The sequence below is a fragment of the Polypterus senegalus genome, chromosome 8 (genome assembly GCF_016835505.1).
Source record: "Polypterus senegalus isolate Bchr_013 chromosome 8, ASM1683550v1, whole genome shotgun sequence".
NCBI lineage: Eukaryota > Metazoa > Chordata > Cladistia > Polypteriformes > Polypteridae > Polypterus > Polypterus senegalus.
The window spans coordinates 86,660,507-86,681,302 of record NC_053161.1 but is presented as its reverse complement, the minus strand read 5'-3'; the positions used below and the strand labels follow the sequence as shown (position 1 = coordinate 86,681,302).

At 35.1% G+C, this 20,796-nt stretch overlaps 1 protein-coding gene across 1 annotated transcript in view; it reads right to left on the bottom strand.

Annotated features, from left to right (window-relative positions):
* The window catches only part of LOC120534099 (collagen alpha-1(VII) chain-like), a 171,292-nt gene that overhangs the window by 31,706 nt on the left and 118,790 nt on the right, over window positions 1-20,796 (bottom strand). Inside the window, exons 26-28 of the mRNA XM_039761371.1 lie at window positions 14,188-14,304; window positions 11,153-11,230; window positions 9,405-9,458 (exon numbers count right to left, since the gene is read on the bottom strand). Of these exons, the coding sequence (XP_039617305.1) occupies window positions 9,405-9,458; window positions 11,153-11,230; window positions 14,188-14,304 (249 nt within the window). The remainder of the gene's footprint in view (window positions 1-9,404; window positions 9,459-11,152; window positions 11,231-14,187; window positions 14,305-20,796) is intronic.

Sequence of the window (20,796 nt, the reverse complement as noted above, 5' to 3'; positions counted from 1 at the left end):
TTCTCCCTTAGAAAAGAAACAATTCAAACCATTTAATAAAACAGCAAGAGTGGTGAGAAACTTAGACATTAAAATGGAAAAAAATTCCTCATGGAAAATGGAGGTATTTAGGTTTCATGACAGAGGATATTTGTCAAGTATTTAGCATACATTTTTCACAGCTTCACCATTTTGGCTACAGTTAGACGACAGAATTATTTGAAAATGTAAAACATACCGCAGACAGGCAAATATTACAGAGACTATACTGACATGGGCCGCACACTATTGCCATTTTCTCTTTGCAAAGTTTGGAAAGAGGACTGGGTTTGTCCAAACAAATATTCTTCAAGCAGAATGAGCCATTCATTTTGTGGTTTTTGTGCTGATACAAGTCTTGCCACAATCACTTGTGAGTGAGTCTTCAAAGTAAATCCCACACACTCAGTAAATAAAAAAGGATACACAGAAATCATGCATGGTAAATAATACTAACTCAAAAAATGTATGATATTTCCTTTAAATTCTTTTTTTTTTATCCTACAACTATAAAGTTAACCCATAAGGTACAATATTGAAAATACATTAACACATTAACAAGACAGGAGCAGGTCAGGACTTTACTTCATTATAAGAAACGTATTTTTTTTATCTGAGACAGATAATATGAATACATATTGTATCCCCCTGGATATTCCACAGCTCCGTCCATGCCATTTCATGCACTCTCATCTGTCTTATCCCCTGCCTGCACATTCAGAGCACTGACTCTGCTTCACATTGTTCAGGGCCAGAGGCAACGCCATCTGTCTCATTTTCAATTACTCCATGAGCTGAACACACTGAGGCCAATGGATTTTTGTAGAGGAGAAATGCCTCCTGCTTCCAGTGAGTGCTCTCTAGCCACGTAGCCATGCTTCCTCTTCCACATGCTTCATCAGTTCCTTTCATGACTGGCTGCGATCCCAAATGTTTCTGATATCCACCTTCCAACTCCATAATCTGTATTTAAGTTTCTAAAGATACTGCTTAATATTTCTGTAACATACTGTGTAAATAATATTTTTACTTACAGAAATATTATAATAAGTAGCGTACATGTGAAATACCTAAGCACTTATGCATAATAACTTCATGTTACAATATGCTCCAAGTGAAGTACTGATGACTATTCAGTATAGGGCGATTGTGCAATGACTTGCACTGCACTGCATGTGTGCCATGTCGTGTTTTATTCCAAATTCCTTATAATGGACATTCATTCTCAGAAAATTGAGATTGTTAACTGAGGTAGTACCAGTGATGAGTGAATACTGAGGAGTTGGCGTTGCCATGAGTTCAGTGAAATCACGGAAATGTTAACGATATCTGCCACATTAAAGTCAATGTGGAAAGAGGAACTCAACTAGTTCTGAGTTAAATATAATGGTGCAGTGGTCTTTTATGTGTCCATGAGGGCTAGGGATAAAGTAGGCCAACTATGCTGGACCACTTATGGTTACCAAACATTTGATTTGAGCTCTGAGGCTGCAGTTTTAACCACTGCGCCACCATGCTTCAAACAACTAAAAACATAAAAGTATTGGATACCACAAACAAAATAAAACAAAGAGCCATAAACTAGCAATAAGTAAATAAATTATAGATCATTGTGTTGACAGAGTTCCACTCTTGGTGCACACATTGGCAATGCCACAAAGCTTTATGGTCTGCACTGGCCAAAACGGGCCAAGCTGGAAATTTAAAGGGGGGAATGAACCATTTAAAATATTAAATAAAGCCTTTAATTAATAAAAAAAAATTAACAAACAATTTTCAAAAAAAAGAGAAGGAGAGCTGAACAACAGTAGGACATCTAATACCTCATCACTTGGAATTTAGTTTTCCACCAAACATATACAAGCCTTGGGGCTTCCCACAGCTAAGGCTAAACATAAAGAAAACAAGGTACATAAAACAAAGAACTAATAAATCCTTAATAACATAATACTGTAATAAACGTTGATAAAATGTGGCGATACTCAGAGACTGATGTTCAAGTCTTAGATTAACTATGAAAAAAACTAAAAACTTTTGACAGGGAAAGGCTCACAGACAGGTTTAGGACATTTGGCTTTCCTTTTGGATTTTGAGTTTTAACTCAATGTTTTGAACTTCTAACAATCTATTTTTCTTTCTGGCTCATTTAATATTAGAACCCCTAGTTTATACTTGACTTCTTTTTTGTTTTTCCAGTCTGGTTCTCTCATTTTCTACTTGTTTAAGACACATTTTTCATACTGTTACAAATATGTGGCAGGTGATACCACAAGAGCTTTGGTTAAGTTAGCGTTTCAGTCCATAGAATGTTATGAGTGTTTTGGTACCTTACGAATCAATGATTGCTGATATAGCAAAAGATTTCTTATTTTACTTTAGTATGTGGTCTATGAGACTGTAAACTGCCTAGAAGAGGGCCCAGGCCAACAGAGCTGTGACTTTGCCATTGGACCCCCAGAGGTTTGTTTTTTAAAGAGTTTGGTTTAATGAATTTGGTATTTTCTTAGCATCTGGTGTAAACTGGTCATTCCATTTCTTATTTTGAATTTATGCTACCCTGACATTTCTCAAATGTTAACTAAAATATTACTTTCTATACAATTGCTTACCTTGCTATGTGTGTTTAAGCGTGTAAAATGTGTATGTATATTTCACTGTTTCAATGTTGTATTAATAAATCTTTGTATGCATTCTGAAACTAATGAGTGAATAATGCTACATAAGAAATTAATTTGATGTTCAATAAAATAATGTAAATAGTTTGCATCAGTTTTGTGAATTAGGATTAACCTTCGATTCATTAAAATTTATTTTGAGCCTGGTCAAATAAAAGTGTCAAGCTCAAAGCCAATGTCCATCAGAATGGAGAAGGCAAGAAAAATAAAGCAAAATCAAATTTAAACAAAATCCCACATTAAGCAAATAAATAGATAAATACATTGATAAATGTTACACTTCCTGTCTGTGAAACTGGTTTTATACAAAATTAAGTAGACTGGAAACCTATTATGATAATTTGATTCTTAACAAGATAAAAATACCTCAGTAAACTATTATGAAACCCAAATTACAATTAAATAATTTTTAGTTAAATAAGACTCTAATGGTAAATGATTTTTAAAGAGTTTCTTAATTTTTCATAGAAAGACAACATGTTCTGATGACAGAATAAGAGCATAAATAAAATTCGCCTTTGTAGCGTAAGGTATAATAGGCATGCAGCATGTAACTTTCAACATTGTTCACATTTGGCTATTTTTCTAAAATTAAATGTAAGCACAATCCACAGCAAAACCGCAAGGAATTACTTATTCTTAGGGGGAAAAAACACCAACGCTTAACTTTTGATGTCATGGAAACAGAACATTTTAATTGCTCTCCCTGCACAGTTGTTTATCCATTAGCTAACAATTAATCAACTATTGTGAAATGTCTGTAAGTTTATTTTAAAACGTATATCTTAGAATTACAACACAGTTTAATAAAATGTGTAGTAGTATAGCAAAATATAGGAAAAAACAGTGATGGTCAATGTTATTTTGAGAAAAGATTCTGTATTCATCCAACACTTGGCAATCAGCTAATCTCTAAATCTTCTATTTAATTTTTTCCTATTTCTTTTCACCGTACATTGACCTCTTATCTTTAATTGTGATCATTTTTCCCTCACCCCCTGTTACATCAACATCCTGTCTCTTGTTTACTCTTCTGAACATTTGTGATGAAGGCTTCAGAGCTAAATGTAAATGTTTAGCATCTCTCTGTTGTGCAACTTGGTTTTTTGTCTCTCCCTTTTAGCCTATTTACTGGTAAATAAGTTTGAAGATGGAAATATCCCATATGATGTGTTTGCGGCACACAATGCAAAAGTCAAGTCAAAGTCAAAAGTCAAAGCGAACTTTCTTGTCATCTCAACCATATACAAGTATACAGATAGATGAAATTGCGAAGCTCAGTGTCCACAGTATAACAACATTAAGTGCAAATAAAAAAATTTAAATTAAATTAAAAATAGAATTAAAATTAAAATTTAAAATTAAAACACAAACAAGACAAGACATTGTGCAAAGACAAGACAAAGAAGGAGCAGCAATATTGACGTGTAGTAAGGAATATGAACATTGATGCAATGTATGGTATTATGCAATCTAGATACATAAATATAGTCAATAAATATGTAATATAATAAATAAATAAATAATAGGTATATATAATACAGAAATTATCAGTGTATGATAATAGTTGTTTTAGATACATGTAAACAATGACAGGTCAGAATGTTTCACAGAAGAAGGATATCAAAGAATGTCAAAGTGCAGTGCGTAAAATACTTAAAGGTCAGTATGAGATTTTCAGTCCTTTTCTACATGCACACTAGTCTTGTGGAAGATCCCAGGGGGCAGCCTGGTGTTAAGGAGTCTGACAGCTTGGGGTAAAAACTATCCTGCAGCCTGGCATACTGTATATGGCTTTGTTGCTGCGGTATCTTCTCTTGGATGGCAGAAGTGTGAAAAGTCCATGTGAGGGGTGTAAGGGGTCCTGCAAAATGCAGCAGGCCTTGTGGACACTGCGTTTGTAAAATATCTCCTGTAGCGAAGGAACAGGCACCCCAGTACAAAGTATCAAGAAGTGACTAAACTCTACAGAATCCTGCACAGCAATGGAATGGCTTACTATAATAACACACATTATTCTTTCCTTCTCAGCATTCTTAGTTAACACTCTTGCAAAAAGTGTTTTATTCATTGTTGACAATTTGAGAGATGGATGATTTGTGGTTCAAACTACTATTTTAAATGATATAAACCTGATTTATACATAAACCACATTTTCAAAGAAGAAAACACTTGACATTATAACTTTAAGTACACAAAATAAATACAAGGGTTTAAAAAAAGTAGAACACAAAATACAGAGTAACAGAAGAAACAACATTAAACCTGCAGTTCCTTATGGGCCTACCAGTAGAATGGCTGATCCAGCTTTTTCCTTAGTACTGCAGCCAACATTCCTCTCAAACACCTGCTATACTTCTCTTTTCACACCCCTAGTAGCTCTTCCTTGAATCTGTCAAGCTCTAATCAGCACTTAAGTTACCAAATTTACCCTCAAAAAGTTCTAAACTAGCGGTGGCTTTATTTCCTCCAGTCCTGCTCCCCAATATATTTATGCCAGGAGCAGGGTAACATTTCATTCTGGAGCAACAGGTCCATATCCATGGCCCTTGGTATCCCTGTTTACCCTAGGAAAACTGAAGACCCAAATATGGACAGTGATTACCGTCTCTCTAGCACAATAGGGAACTTTCTTTGGCATATACCACTATGCCTTTCTTCTTCTCCAGTACACATGAAGAAAGCAAGTTTAAAGGCACTAATGATTTTTTTCATGACGCCAGATGCTAAACTAAAGGTAAAAAATAAACACAGAATCTACCGATATTGTATTAACCTACATGGCCTTTCCTGTATAAATGTTTTTTACTAATAGTTGGACCAACACGTGTCACTGAAATTCTCCTTAATAGATACATCAGAAAGAATGGTTTGAAGTGAATCACATTTTCTTGGACAAAGGAAAATGTGTAGTAATGCATTAAAAACTGTCATCATATTAAGGTGAATTGTGTACAGATGTATCTGCTTGCTTAGACTTTTCCAGACCTTTCACTCACAAAGAACGATGAGAGATTATGGCTGCCTCCTAAAGCCACAATTAAAGGACATGTTCAACAAGTCCTCAAACATTATCTTGTTGACTTTCAGTGGCCCAAAAGGACTTCTGAGATAATACAACAAACACAAAATATTCATGTAGACCCTGCTTTATTTAACAAAGGCAGCTGCTTTATGTTCTTCCAATACTACTATTTTCAATTTACATAGAAAATAATTATGAACTGTTGAGCAGAACATACATTCAGCCAACAGTTTAATGTTATAACAGTAATGGTAATATGTTAAATCATGATTCTGACATTCTAGCCAGACCAAAAGATACCAGGAATGAAATGTAGTTGAATATGTTGACCTCGTGAACTAGAGGTAATCTTTTCCTCTTGTAAACGTGATTTTGTTCCTGTAAATTTTATCATTTTGTTAGCGACATCATCATTGTGATATTTTGTTTTTTTTTTCCTGTATGCTGTGATGTTGTTGTTAACAACAGTATCCCTTATGAAACATGTTCTGCTAGCGAACTGACATGTGACGCCAACCAGGCAAAGCAATTTAAGTTGCTAGGGTAATGCACTCTTTTGGATTAACTTGAAAAATCAAAATCTGTTTTGGTTTTAGTTAGGGGAAGAATAAAAACTTATCATTAGGATCTCTTGGTCGCCTTATATGACTGTTGATTCTTGGATATAGTTTTGGTATTAGTAGCTCAGTCATTCACATTCTCCTTCTGGTATCTGATCTCTGTGAGTGTACCTGAGCATTCGTTTATATAACCCTCTACAGGTTGTCCATTTTGGATCTTTGCAGTCAGCTCTGAGTCCATTGGACATGCCTATTCTTATTCTAGATATTAACATTTGCAGACTCTGGCAGCTTGCACAGTGGTATCAATTCAGATCTAATAATCAGAAGGTAAATAGCTCACAAAAAATAGAAAAGCAGCTTCCTCTCTATTTCTCTTTCATTCACTGTCATTTCATCCACATTTGTCTCCCTCACCATGTGTCCTGTTCCTCTAAGCTCTAGATCTGTGAGCCTTGTACCTAATTGGAATTCAGAACCTAATGTTTTCCAAATGGAAGACAATGTTATAGTAGGGACCCCTTGTTATAAATCTTTGCATCTAGTATAAATTCAGGAAGTCAACAAAAATCAACATTAAAACTAGGAAGTAAACACCTGGAGAATGTAAAGCAACAAAGGCAAAGAAAATGACAGCAATTGCTGCCTCTGTGGATCTGACTTGATTCTTCTTTCCACAAGGAGGAGAGACTTTCACATTTGCCCACTTAAAAGTACCGCACTCCACACACTCTCTCTCTCTCTCTCTGTCTTTCTCTCTCTCACCTTCCCTCTCTTTTTCTTTCCATCAATTGAAATTTTTCACTGACGCACCTCATGAGGTTAGACTGAAAGTGTCTTGATTATGAATTTAGCTTTATATCACCAGTTGGGGTCACTTCCAGCAATGTACTTGGATCATTTTCAGGTGCAGCCCTAAATGGGTTAGAGGGCCAAATCTAGAACTCTTTCTAGTAGTCCCTGGCAATTCAGGCACCCCTAGGTCATCAGCTGGCTTTAAAGACTCAGGTCTCCAAGGCACATTTCCACTGTCCATTCCCAGGTTGCTTTCTAGTTGATGACTGACAGAGAACTGAGCTCCAGCCAGCACTTCCTACCTTCATTCTTAGTGGTCAAACAGTCCCCCTGTCAGGTTTAGTGTGTTATGATGTGATTAATTTGTGAATTTTTGTGTTTTTGGGTAATGTTATGTATGATTCTCATATTGCTCCCTAATTCTTGAAATCAAGCTGATTATAATCATTTGCTTATGTATGTTAATATTATGGTATGACATTTTATTTAGTTTTATTCTCATATTTTGTTTTTTTCCACAACGCCATATGTATGCAACATAATATTAAAATTTTCTTTCTGTGAATTTATTTTCTGTAGTAATACAGAAATGTTTTCTTAAAAATCTCTTAAAATCATAAATCTGAATTCCTACTCTTCTGAAAAAATTGAAAAATCACTAAATTAACTTATTTTTTTATTGATTTTATTTGAAAAAACTAACATTCCATACAATCAAATCAAACATAACAAACCAGAATTCAACCCCCACCTGACAAAAAGAGAGGAGAACCAACAACAGCAACAAATCTTTAAAAAGAACAAAAAAGATATTCTAAAATGTTATTAATTAGATCTTTCCATATTGCAAAAAAGTTTTTAACAGTTCCACTAAGTGACAATTTTATTTTTTCCCTTTTCAAATAGTATAGAAAATTAGTTACTCACTGACTTATAACAAGAGGGCTGGATTCCTCTAGTAAACCACTGAATTAACTTAAAACAAACCATTTCTTTTGTTGTACGTTTTGGTCTTGTCTCTCTCATCTGTGTTTAATTATAAGCAATTATATTATTTCTATAATTCTTTTGCTTATCAATAAACTATAGTATTCTGCTTCTTAAAGCACTTGTTTTTAACTTATCTTTATGTAAATCTAAATAACTCTGATTCACAGAAAATGGTATGAAAAATATAAGCCCAACTAAAAGATACACTCCTTGCTGACTTTGGGAAAACTTAAACTTGTTGTAGGGTCTGTGACATTTCAGCTGATGAATCTGCCCTTGGCCATTAATTTGGACTGAGTTCTTCAGTGTTTCTTATCATCTGTACTATGAATGAGGTGTGATCTTTACTGACATAGGAGCACTGATTTTGGCTTCCAGGCTTTAGTGAGCCTGAGACTAGATTTCTGAGGTTGGGCGTCATTTTGTGTTTAGGTGGCAGACATATCGTGACAATACTCACTCATACCACCAAACAACATAATAAGCTATTTCCAAGCTGAAAAAAGAGAAAAGATTAAATACACAATGTTTCTTTAGTACAGTTTTCTTCACTCATAACTGATGAACGCTATATAGCTGACATGTTGTATCTTTAAGCTTCTTTCATTTTTGGCACAGAAATAATCTTTAACATTTTTTCCTTTGCAGTCATATGGCAACGCAGCCCTACCTACAAAATGCAAACAACCTAAAATGCACATTATAGGATGGAGAGAATATGCAAAAATATCACAAAAAACGACTGCTTAGGCAGGGATATAAACCCAGACCACCAACAACGTTTATTTATATAGCACATTTTCATACAAACAATGTAGCTCAAAGTGCTTTACAAGATGTCAAAAAGAAAAGAAAAACAATTAAGATTAGGCAATAATATAAAGAATAAGTAACAAAGAAAAAATCAAACAAATATATACAATTTAAAAAAACATACAAATATCAAGCAGAAGAGTAGCATCCTTACAGTATATACAATATCATGTAAGTCTCTAAAGATGAGTCTGGGAGGACCTTGAGTTAAGCTGGAGAAAAAACAAAATCTGCAGGGGTTCCAAGGCCAAAAGACCACCCAGCCCTGATGGGGCATTCTACCTAACATAAACATTCTTATTTCATTCCTCTTTGTTTCCAAGCTTCACATGATGACACCTACATTAGAAGTATTAATCACTGTGCCAACATGATGCACAAATTGGATTAATTATTTTCCAATTTGTATTTTATAATTTAGACCTTATTTGAGTAATATGATTATAAGTCCATGCAGCATAAAAGCTGGGAATGTGTATTATTATTCATCTAATCTAAATATGTGACTGAGTGAACAATCTTACTTACTGTCAGTCCCGGATCTCCTTTTTCTCCTTTCTGGCCCTCTAAACCAGGTTCACCCTATTTTAAAAAAAATGTATCATAAGCAATCGTTTGAGAATCTTTTAATATTTAAAGCATGTACAGTATATTGTCCTATTTTTTTCTGGGCTCTCTTGTAGGTAGAACTCAAAATGAAATCTGCAGTGCTTTTAAAATTTGTACATTTTTAATTAGCGATAGTAGTCTCTAAAAATTAAAAAATATAACCTTTTTTTCATACCCGTTCTTTTCAATGTAAACTAGGAAGCAAACTCATTCAAACAGGTTGTATTTTTAGAGCGTCAGAGGTTAATTAAAGTTTTTCTTCTAAGGTGGAACAAGTCAGTGACAGAGGTTGCTCTACAAGTCATTATGTTATTCACTAAACTACAAAGGCATCACTGAACTCACAGACTCAAAAGCAAAACCTGCTTCAAAACCTAAATTATTTGTTTGGTCAAGTATACGTCTCACATGAAGCATTACCTCCAATTCTGGACACTGGTCAGTGCTAGTACCCATCTTAGTGTGACCATTATAATAGTATGATAGAATGTCTCCCTGTTGCTGTGTAATTTAAGATATAAATAATTATTAAAAGTCACACTTTTTTCAACTAATTTTGAATATTTTTTCCTTTTATAATCAGTTTGAGTGACAGTGGAGGAGTACAGTTAATAGCTATGGCCACAAGTAAATGAATCATTTCTCAAAAGATGTGTGTCCCTGTATTTTATTTCCATTCACTTACTTTTTCACCAAACTATGGATACCCATTAATAACAAAACTGATCCAGAGTGGCCACTTCATTTTTAGGATTTCAGAGACAATGTTAAATACTGTATCTGCAAGACCCTCATTGTCTTTTCCCCTAGGACACTGTCTTATCCTGGGGTTTTAAAGCCTAGGTAGACATTATGATGCCGTGTTTCTGTTACATTACTGAAGGAATGAGACATCATAATTTAACACTTGAAAACTCCAGATACTCTGTTGCCGTTTCCATTTGTGCTATTAAAATCCAAAAACGGTTTGGCTAAATTTCCTACTGTTTGTTTGTACTTTGTTTTCTTCCTTTTTCTCTTGTAAAATCAAAATAACAAACCATTTTTGTATAGATTTGGGCTCTGTGGTGTTATACTGTGTATGGAGAGAAACCCTAATCCCCTCTCATTAAAATGTTTACTAATAAATGAATGAATGGATTAATCGATTTTGAATATACAGTGTACTAAACTGAAGAGTTTCATTTCTGCTCCCATTTACTGCATTTCTTAAAGAAAATCTTAGATATTACATGATCTAAATGCAATTTAGTTGTCAAGGCAACAAAATTATGGTATAACATTTGCACATTTTTGCCTAATGTAGAAAGATCAGTAATATGCAGCAAGGAAATGTTTAAACAGATCATTCATTACTGGCTTGAATTTATTGATACTGTATCAAAATGTCACATTAGTAGGTCAAGGTAAGCTGAGTAATTCATCTTTATTTTAAGGAGAAATTGTTAATGCTTAATAAAAAAACAGATTGCTCATTCATTATTATAGTGCTCCATTTTCGTAAAGTACATGATTTCCTTCATCAGACAAATTGTGAGTGCTTCATTTCATGCTAAATGCTATATGTGAAATACAGACGAGATTTTGCACAATTTTTCTAACTTACTGTTTATAATTTAACAGTAGACATTTCATGAGTTGGAAAGGTTTCAGTAAAATATTCTTACATTTTGTCCGTTTTCCCCAGGGATACCAGGTTCTCCACGCTTACATGGTTTTGCTCTTCCACGCCTTCCTTTTTCACCCTTTAAAACAATCATAAATAATTAAATGGCATACTATTTATTAACGTATAGAATAAACTAATCAGAATTCAAATGGCAATATGTTTTATATAAAAAGGAATAAGAGTGCTTTTTTTGTTTTAGATGTTTAGGCCACCTGAGCTTGAAAGCTAAAAACCTTACTACTTTGCTGTTTATGTAGAAAAATAATAACAGGAGAAAATGTACTCTTAGGGAGAGAGATTAGCAAAACAATTTGTGCAAAACTGAATTCACAGAACAACTCAGTGTTTCACTTCTCAAAAAAAATTATAAAACAAATGGTGTTTCGTATCTAGGGAAATTCATGTTATTGACACAAGAAAAAAAGTGTTTATTTTCTGTTTAGTTGTCTTTGCATGTATTCATTCCACATGCTCATGCAAATGATTTGGTGATTTTTTTTTTACTTTAATTTAAAACTAAACTATTCCTGTGATGCTCTAACATTTAGTTGAGCCATAAGTCATGTGTTGTGTTTGTACTGGTAAGATGATGCCCACTTTGCCAGTTATGAAGACAGTCTTGGTAATCGCAATCCCAAAGATGCACTGAAGACAGAAATAAAACTGAAGGCAAACCCTCATCTGCAGGAATCCAGAAACAGGAAGGGTGGCTGCTATGTAATGGTGGGGAGAGGTAAAGCATGATGGTGCATTTTGTGTTTCTTCTTGTGGATAAAATTCAGCAATTTAAAAAAATGCACCTCTGAGGTGAACCAGCTGCAGAAAAAAAAGCACAGGTAAAGAGGGAAGTGTGATTGAGCCTTACGTGAGCTGTATTCCTTGTTTCCTATCCCTAAAACCTTTAAACTCCCATTAAAACTATTTTATTGAGTTCTATGATTTCAAAATCACCAATAATACTAAAGTGAGTAGTGAGAAGTCAAGCAAAATGACACGTTTTATTGGCTAACTAAAAAGATTACAATATGGAAGCTATCAAGGCAACTGGGCCTAATTTGCCTTGAAAGCTTGCATATTGTAATCTTTTTAGTTAGCCAATAAAACGTGTCATTTTGTTTGACTTCTCACTAAAATCACAAGTGAAATGAATTTTAGTGTCAGCTTTGAAGAACTGTATGCATATTGAATTGCTCATCACTACTATGCAGGGATCCAAATTGTGTAAATGAGCTAGTACTACAATGAAATATGAAACCATTCAATAAATAAAAGCAGTTAAATATTTACATAGAATATCTGTGTGTGTGTGTGTGTTTGTCGGAGTGTGGATGTCCTCATGCCATTATACAGTACATTTGACATTACTCCCTATCTTTTATGTTGTAGAAATACAAATATATCCATTCAGAATCTTCGTTTACATATTTTGTACTAAGAAAAGGCCTCTTGATTACTCTAACGTACAACTGCACACCTTGATCTTATCAAATGAACAAAAATTGAAAGAAGTACAAAGAAGTATAAGTCTCTTAATTTCACTAGTGTTTGTGTACAAAGCAATGATCAATTTGTATTTAATGCAAATTATATATTTGTGAGCTCCAAATGCTGTGTATAGAGCACCAGAAATAGTTATTTCAGGACACCGGGGAATGATGGGAAGCATATCAATTGCATGTCATTAAAAACAGAAAGGAGACATATAATCTAATGTATTGCATGTTTTTTTATTCCCAATCCTTATGGTCAAGTACTGTATATGGGGTATTGCCTGGCTATTTAACACAAGGCTCGAGTCCTACTTTGTACGCACAACTGGGGCCACTAGGAGTTTTTCTGGAAAGTCAAATTCAGTAGGTCCCTTTGCCCACCGCACAACAGAAGAGTACCTGTCCACATACTGTACATGGATAAAAAATATTAAAATAACTTTTATTTTGATTCCTGATTTATAGGGAAAAGCTAATATTCTGCTTCTTGATTGTTTGCCATTTTCTTGATTCTTTGATTAGTGTTAATGGTTAGACGAACAGTTAATCTGTTGCCTTAATGGGGTATTGACACTTGGCCTGTTCCTAGACTCTGTCTTAATATCCTTGGTTTAGTTTGTGTAAGCTCAAGGTTTACTTTACTCATAAAAATGCTTCAGATCGCCATTTCACATATCATTACAGGAGTCATGAGTTTTGGGATTAGCAGAGAATCTTTTGATAGAAGACAGAGGTGCAAGAGGAAGGAGAGAAAGTACATGAAGTATGAGGGGGATGAGTATCAAGGTAAGAAGAGGCAGGAAGATGAACAAGTTATCCTATCACAGAGTTAGCATTTGAATCTTTATTTAGTTAAGCCCAGTGAAGCTACAGGTTTATTGTTTTGACTTAGCTTCTTTCTATTGTCTCCAAGTTCAGCAAATGATGTAAAATAAATTTCATATAGAATATCATTAGATTTCATCTCTGTAAAATTATCCTGTTTTGCACATTTTGTTGCCAGTTAATCATACAATGTAATATTACAATAGAAAATTATATGTCATGGAGTACAGAAAACTATATTTAAGCTGTTTTGCACTTCTGAATATTTTCATAAAATGAGAAGCAGATTCACTCCAGCACATTAACTGCTTTAAATACGGCCTACACACCAACATATACATGCATTAAGTGAAAATATATCTGCTGCTTTACAGCAAGTCAAAATGAGATAAAAGGCTTCTGAGGTATAAAAATCTATTTAGTTGTGACAGAGAAGGATCAGAAATGTCTTAATCATGAATACTGCGAATATTTAATTAAATTATCTGAAATTCAAAAGAAGTCTAATGGAACAAATAATCACCTTTCAAGACATAACAGAAAGAAGGTATTCAGGCTACTAATGTGTATCTGAATTACATACTGTAGCTGAAACAATTTGGTTTAGTTCAAGATAGATACACTTTAAACATGCCAAATTAAACACAATATATTAAAAATATAATGTAAGTAAACATATTGTTAGAGATAAGAAAGCAGTACTTGACAATTTCACTACCTTTGGCCCTGGCTCTCCTTTTGGACCATTTAGTCCTGGTGGTCCAACATCACAATCTTTTCCAGGTAGTCCAGTAGACCCTTTAAAACCAGGAAAGCCAGCAAACCCAGTGGAACCCTAAAAATTGAAGAGTCTTTAGAACAGACATTTTTTGGTAAATTGGAAATAGATTACCATATCTTTCACCCTTTCACCCATACATCCATTACCTTAAAAAATGTGTCCAGGTCAGGACTTTAGGGATCTATATCCTATGCTGGAAGGAGCAGATACAAGGAAGAAAGCATCTCTGCATAGGATACTAGACCACGAGAAGGCATACTTATGGACACATCTGTACCAGGGCCATTCTTAGGTGGCAATTAATGTAACATGCATGTGTTTGGCATGTGAGGGGACGCTGGGGTACCTGGAGAAAATTCATGTTTACATGAGGAATGACAGTGACCTGGACCAGTAAATTGAACCCTGGTGTCTAGGACTGTGAGGTAGCAGAATTTTAATCCCAGCATACTGTCTGTATTCTTATTTAAAAGTGAATAAATACATAAACTGGAATAATTTAAAAAATCTATAGCAGTCTTAATTGTGCACCTTCTATCTTTCACTTGATACTCTGGAAAAATTAAAATTAATCCATAATTTAACTGGAAGACACAAGATATCTGCGGTCGACTGGCACCCTGCCCGGGGTTTGTTTCCTGCTTTGTGCCCTGTGTTGGCTGGGATTGGCTCCAGCAGACCCCCCATTACCCTGTAGTTGGGTTAGAGCGGGTTAGATAATGGATGGAGGGATACAAGATATATCACTAGAAAAAGTTACTTTTTTTCTCTTAAGGATTTTTAGTATATGTGTGTAATCAGTGATATAATGTGATATAATAATGTAAAAAAGAAGTCAGGGGAAATTTCTGTTTTTTTAAGTATATGTTCATAATGATGTCAGTGCCTGCTTTATTAATTCTAATGAGATGTTTTGGTGTTTTATGAGTAGCAGAGGACAATCAGGTAAGTCCTCCAAAGTTTTTCACTTTTACTAGAAAGTGAAGCGTAAAGAGTAGCTACTCAACAGTCTCAGTGTGTTTCATTATGTGAGGTCTCTTTTGTTTTCAGTGAGCGTCTCAATTTTTTTTTCATTTCTGCAAGAATTGTTCATTCCATGTTTGCACTAGGTAAGACTTTGATTGATTGTGTTTACCCAGTAAGGCAGGTGGTAGCTGTTTGTCTTCTAGCCTTATCCTTGCTTGATTTCTTTCCCTAGTTTTAATTTTAAAAATTTTGGGTCTTACTAGAAACCTAAGCAGAACAGGCATGTTTCACTAGTAATAGACTTTCTGTATTTCATATAATGTGCTGAGTTACTGATGGATTAAGGGGTAAGACACAGGACAAAACATAGTTCCAGAAAGCCCAGGGATAATTAGGGAGAGAGAGAGGGGGGTTTTGGCTTGCTGGGAGGTGGGGGGACCCACTGGTAGTGGGGACTTATGCCATTATTCCAGTGTGGAAAGATGGGTCCTACTCAGGTGTATAATGGTAATATCAGAGTTGAAGAGGTGACCAGGGCTAAGAAAAGACAAAGAGAGAGAGAGAGGGATGGAAGGAGCGCTTATTTTGGGGTACTAGAAGGATGAGTAAAGCTAGTGAGCCACCCCTCCTGGTAGAGACAGGTCCAGAGAACAATTACAGTTACTGTTCCTTATGTACTATATTTATGATAACTGCATCAGTGTTTGTATATTTTTGCCTCTTTGGTGTTACTTTCTGAAAGTACTCCTTTCTTACTACAAACCAAGCACTACTTTACAAATGACAGGTAAGTGGTGGTTACATAAGATTATAGTGTTTAACTGCAACATATATAAATGGACCTTTTAATGAAATTGTGTAGCTATGCCATTTATACTCCCAGATACCCTTTGTTCCTACAACTTTAGAAAAGGAAGCAGTGACAGACAAACAGAAATAGCTGCATACAGAAGAGCCTGTGATTACTTCACCGAATGGTTTTGTGTTGCATAAATCAAATACTTTGGAAGAAATATAGTTTGAATTTGCAGTTATTTATTTATGTTTTTTACAAAAATTCCTCAAGCGGGAGTAAACAAAAAAAAAACACTATCTAAACATCTTTCCTGTAGTTGACCATGCGATATTTTCACTTAATCTCAATTAAGTTGTAAGAGTCAGCTTTAATTCTTTAACAAGCAGAATCAATGATTGTTTATACCTATAAAGTGACTTTTGTATTGTACAGCAGGAACAAAATAGGAATGATTTGCAGAATATTCGCTTTTTTGTTTTGATGAAATTATAACATTTTGGTACAGAGTGTTTGTGTCATGTACTTAATTCCTTTTTCTCTTTAATCTTCCATATGCTCTCTGGCAGTAAGCAATTGATTTGCAATGGAAATAAAATAAGGAAATGTGGATTACACTGGACCTGTATGTACATGTTATGCATATAATGTAGTATTAGTGTATACACTGTATGATTGTAGTACTAGGAGTAATTGAGGTTATACTTTGATGGAGATATTAATGGTTTAAAACACGTCTATTTCACCCTTTTGACAAAATATCATCCAACTCAAATGACACTCAATTTGATTTCCTACTGTGTAAGAATATCTGAAGAAGTAAAAAGAGTCATAAATAAATAATAATTAATGAGAGTTGCCAATGTAGAGTTTATTACTAGTGTACACACCAGTGTTAAATTCTAACAAGATGTATCCCTGACTTGAGTCAGTCTCCATCTGGGATTTGAACACTGAGATCTAAGCATTGGGTTAACTTCAAGATGCAAAAAGAGCAAACTCTTCTCAAGCTTAGGTAACAATTTGCTATAATTCGTAAAGTTGTGACCAATTAAGTTTTGGTGTGGTTTCAAGGCTTCTAGAATTTAACGTAATTACGTGCAGAGGTCAGAATACACTAAATCTGGCATTCCAGCAGGGATTGTGGACCTTCTACTGCTATTCGTCTATATACTGGGGCTATGTAATGGATAAAGGTTTTCACACAGAAATTAATCCTGGAGTTCACTGAAAGCTCCAGTAAAAATCTTTGATTAAGGGATTAGATGCACTAGAGCTGCAATTGACCACCTCTGGAAAATGCTTATACTCTTGGATTGAAGATGCAAAAGATTGTAAGTGTCATCAAACTTTTCTTCTGATATTTTAAAAGAACTTCCAGTGTTCACTACAGGAGCACTAATGTAATTTCTGCTGTGTCCAGGTAAGACAAAGTTCAAGTTAACCCTGCAAATGTTGAGTAGACCTGGGGTGACACATTTAGCATTGTGGCGTTCAGATGAGTGCCACATGTGCAAGTAGGATTACAAGGAAACTGGAAAAATATGTACTTGAAACTTTCCCTTATGAATGACAAAAAAGACTCTCAATTCTAACCCAAGAGCTAAAAACTAATGACATACCACACAAATAAAAAAGGCAAAAACAATGCATTGACATCAAATGAAAAAAAACTCTCATGATGAAAGTGCAAAAACAAAAAGGTTCATTAAAAAAAATCAGAAGCTGATGATGCTGTAAACGGTCTGCTTAACAAACAGGGCATCACTTCATTGAGATTTTCCATTTGTGGGAGAATCTGCATACCACAGAGAAACACTATTGGCTCCATATGTTAGTTTGCACTTTATGTGGCTCTGTAATCCTTCAACTGCCAAGTATATTTTGTTTCAAGTCTGTTCAACTATGTCACTTATTTCTGTTTATTTCTTATTCTATTTGATTGATGTGTTAAAAACTCCACTCTTGTTTCTTAATTGAGACCCATGCTTGAAGATACACATAGGCTTGACTCAGAAAATGAAAAGGTAATTTGTTAAATCACAAAATCCTTTCTTTTCTTTCCTATTTATTTTAATCTCCATTTTTGATAATCCCCACGGAGACTGACCTTACTTTAAGGGAAAGACTTCTGCATTCACTCACTAATGAATACTAAGCCAAGGTGCCCACACCTTTCCACTGGCCATTCCTACATGGTACAGTCGTAGAGGATGCACAGAATGGGGTAATGGGAGTACTGGGGCTTCTCATAAGTAAATTAAATCTGCTGCTGTAAATTTAAAGGATGCTGAATAATTTGTCACTACAGTACATTGTAAAATATGTATGCACCGTAATATATTACCTTTAAATTTCAGGTGTAATTAAGAATACAGTTGCATAAATATGCCTTAGAAAGTATATTTCCTATTCTTATATAATATACATATTTTGAAAAAGAATGTACTTTTATCAAAAATATTTTTATTCTGTTATATGCCATTTCAACTATAGTGATGTGAAAAACTATTTGCCCCTTCCTGATTTCTTATTCTTTTGCATGTTTGTCACACAAAATGTTTCTGATCATCAAACACATCTAACCATTAGTCAAATATAACACAAGTAAACACAAAATGCAGTTTTAAAGGATGGTTTTATTATTTAGGGAGAAAAAAAATCCAAACCTACATGGCCCTGTGTGAAAAAGTAATTGCCCCCTGTTAAAAAATAACCTAACTGTGGTGTATCACACCTGAGTTCAATTTCCGTAGCCACCCACAGGCCTGATTACTGCCATACCTGTTTCAATCAAGAAATCACTTAAATTGGAGCTGCCTGACACAGAGAAGTAGACCAAAAGCACCTCAAAAGCTAGACATCATGCCAAGATCCAAAGAAATTCAGGAACAAATGAGAACAGAAGTAATTGAGATCTATCAGTCTGGTAAAGGTTATAAAGCCATTTCTAAAGCTTTGGGACTCCAGCGAACCACAGTGAGAGCCATTATCCACAAATGGCAAAAACATGGAACAGTGGTGAACCTTCCCAGCAGTGGCGGCCGGCCAAAATTACCCCAAGAGCGCAGAGACGACTCATCCGAGAGGTCACAAAGACTCCAGGACAATGTCTAAAGAACTGCAGGCCTCACTTGCCTCAATTAAGGTCAGTGTTCACGACTCCACCATAAGAAAGAGACTGGGCAAAAACGGCCTGCATGGCAGATTTCCAAGACGCAAACCACTGTTAAGCAAAACGAACATTAGGGCTCGTCTCAATTTTGCTAAGAAACATCTCAATGATTGCCAAGACTTTTGGGAAAATACCTTGTGGACTGATGAGACAAAAGTTGAACTTTTGGAAGGTAAATGTCCGTTACATCTGGCGTAAAAGGAACACAGCATTTCAGAAAAAGAACATCATACCAACAGTAAAATATGGTGGTGGTAGTGTGATGGTCTGGGGTTGTTTTGCTGCTTCAGGTCCTGGAAGGCTTGCTGTGATAGATGGAACCATGAATTCTACTGTCTACCAAAAAATCCTGAAGGAGAATGTCCGCCATCTGTTCGTCAACTCAAGCTGAAGCGATCTTGGGTGCTGCAACAGGACAATGACCCAAAACACACCAGCAAATCCACCTCTGAATGGCTGAAGAAAAACAAAATGAAGACTTTGAAGTGGTCTAGTCAAAGTCCTGACGTGAATCCAATTGAGATGACCTTAAAAGGTGGTTCATGCTAGAAAACCCTCAAATAAAGCTGAATTACAACAATTCTGCAAAGATGAGTGGGCCAAAATTCCTCCAGAGCTGTAAAAGACTCATTGCAAGTTATCGCAAACGCTTGATTGCAGTTATTGCTGCTAAGGGTGGCCCAACCAGTTATTAGGTTCAGGGGCAATTACTTTTTCACACAGTGCCATGTAGGTTTGGATTTTTTCTCCCTAAATAATAAAAACCATCATTTAAAAACTAAATTTTGTGTTTACTTGTGTTATATTTGACTAATGGTTAAATGTGTTTGATGATCAGAAACATTTTGTGTGACAAACATGCAAAAGAATAAGAAATCAGGAAGGGGGCAAATAGTTTTTCACACCACTGTATAACATAAACATGAAGAAAATATTATAATTCTTGATTTCTGTTTAGTTTTAAGATTAAATACCTACATTTATTCCAGTCTACTTTTATTATAAAAAGCTACACTCCATGGCCAAAGGTTTTGTGAACACCTGACAATCACATCTATGTGAGTTTATTAGACAACCCATTCCAAAACCCTGCACATTAATATGGAGTAGGCTCCCTTTTGCAGCTCTAATAAAAGCTTTCCACAAGGTTTTAGTGTATTTTTGTAGGAATTAGTGCCCATTTAGCCAAAAGAGCATTTATTAGGCCAGGTACTGATGATGGAGAAAAAGGCCTGGCTCACAATCGCCATTCCAATTTATCCCAAAAGTGTTCAATAGGGATGAAGTCAGAGCTCTGTGCAGGTCACTTGAATTCCTCTACGCCACACTCAACAAACCATGTCTTTATGGACCTGGCATTGTCGGCCCTCTACAAACTGTTACCACACTCTTTGAAGTGCATAACTGTCTAAAATGTTTTTGTATGCTGTAGAATTACTGTAACAGTACTGTTCAGTGGAACCAAGAGGCCGAGCTCAAATGCTGAAAAACTGCCCCAGACCATTGTCCCTCCTCGACCAAACTTTACAATCACAGTGCTCTCCTGGCATTTGAGATACCCAGATTTGTCCATCAGATTTCTTCACACAGTACTGTATTAGAATAGGACATT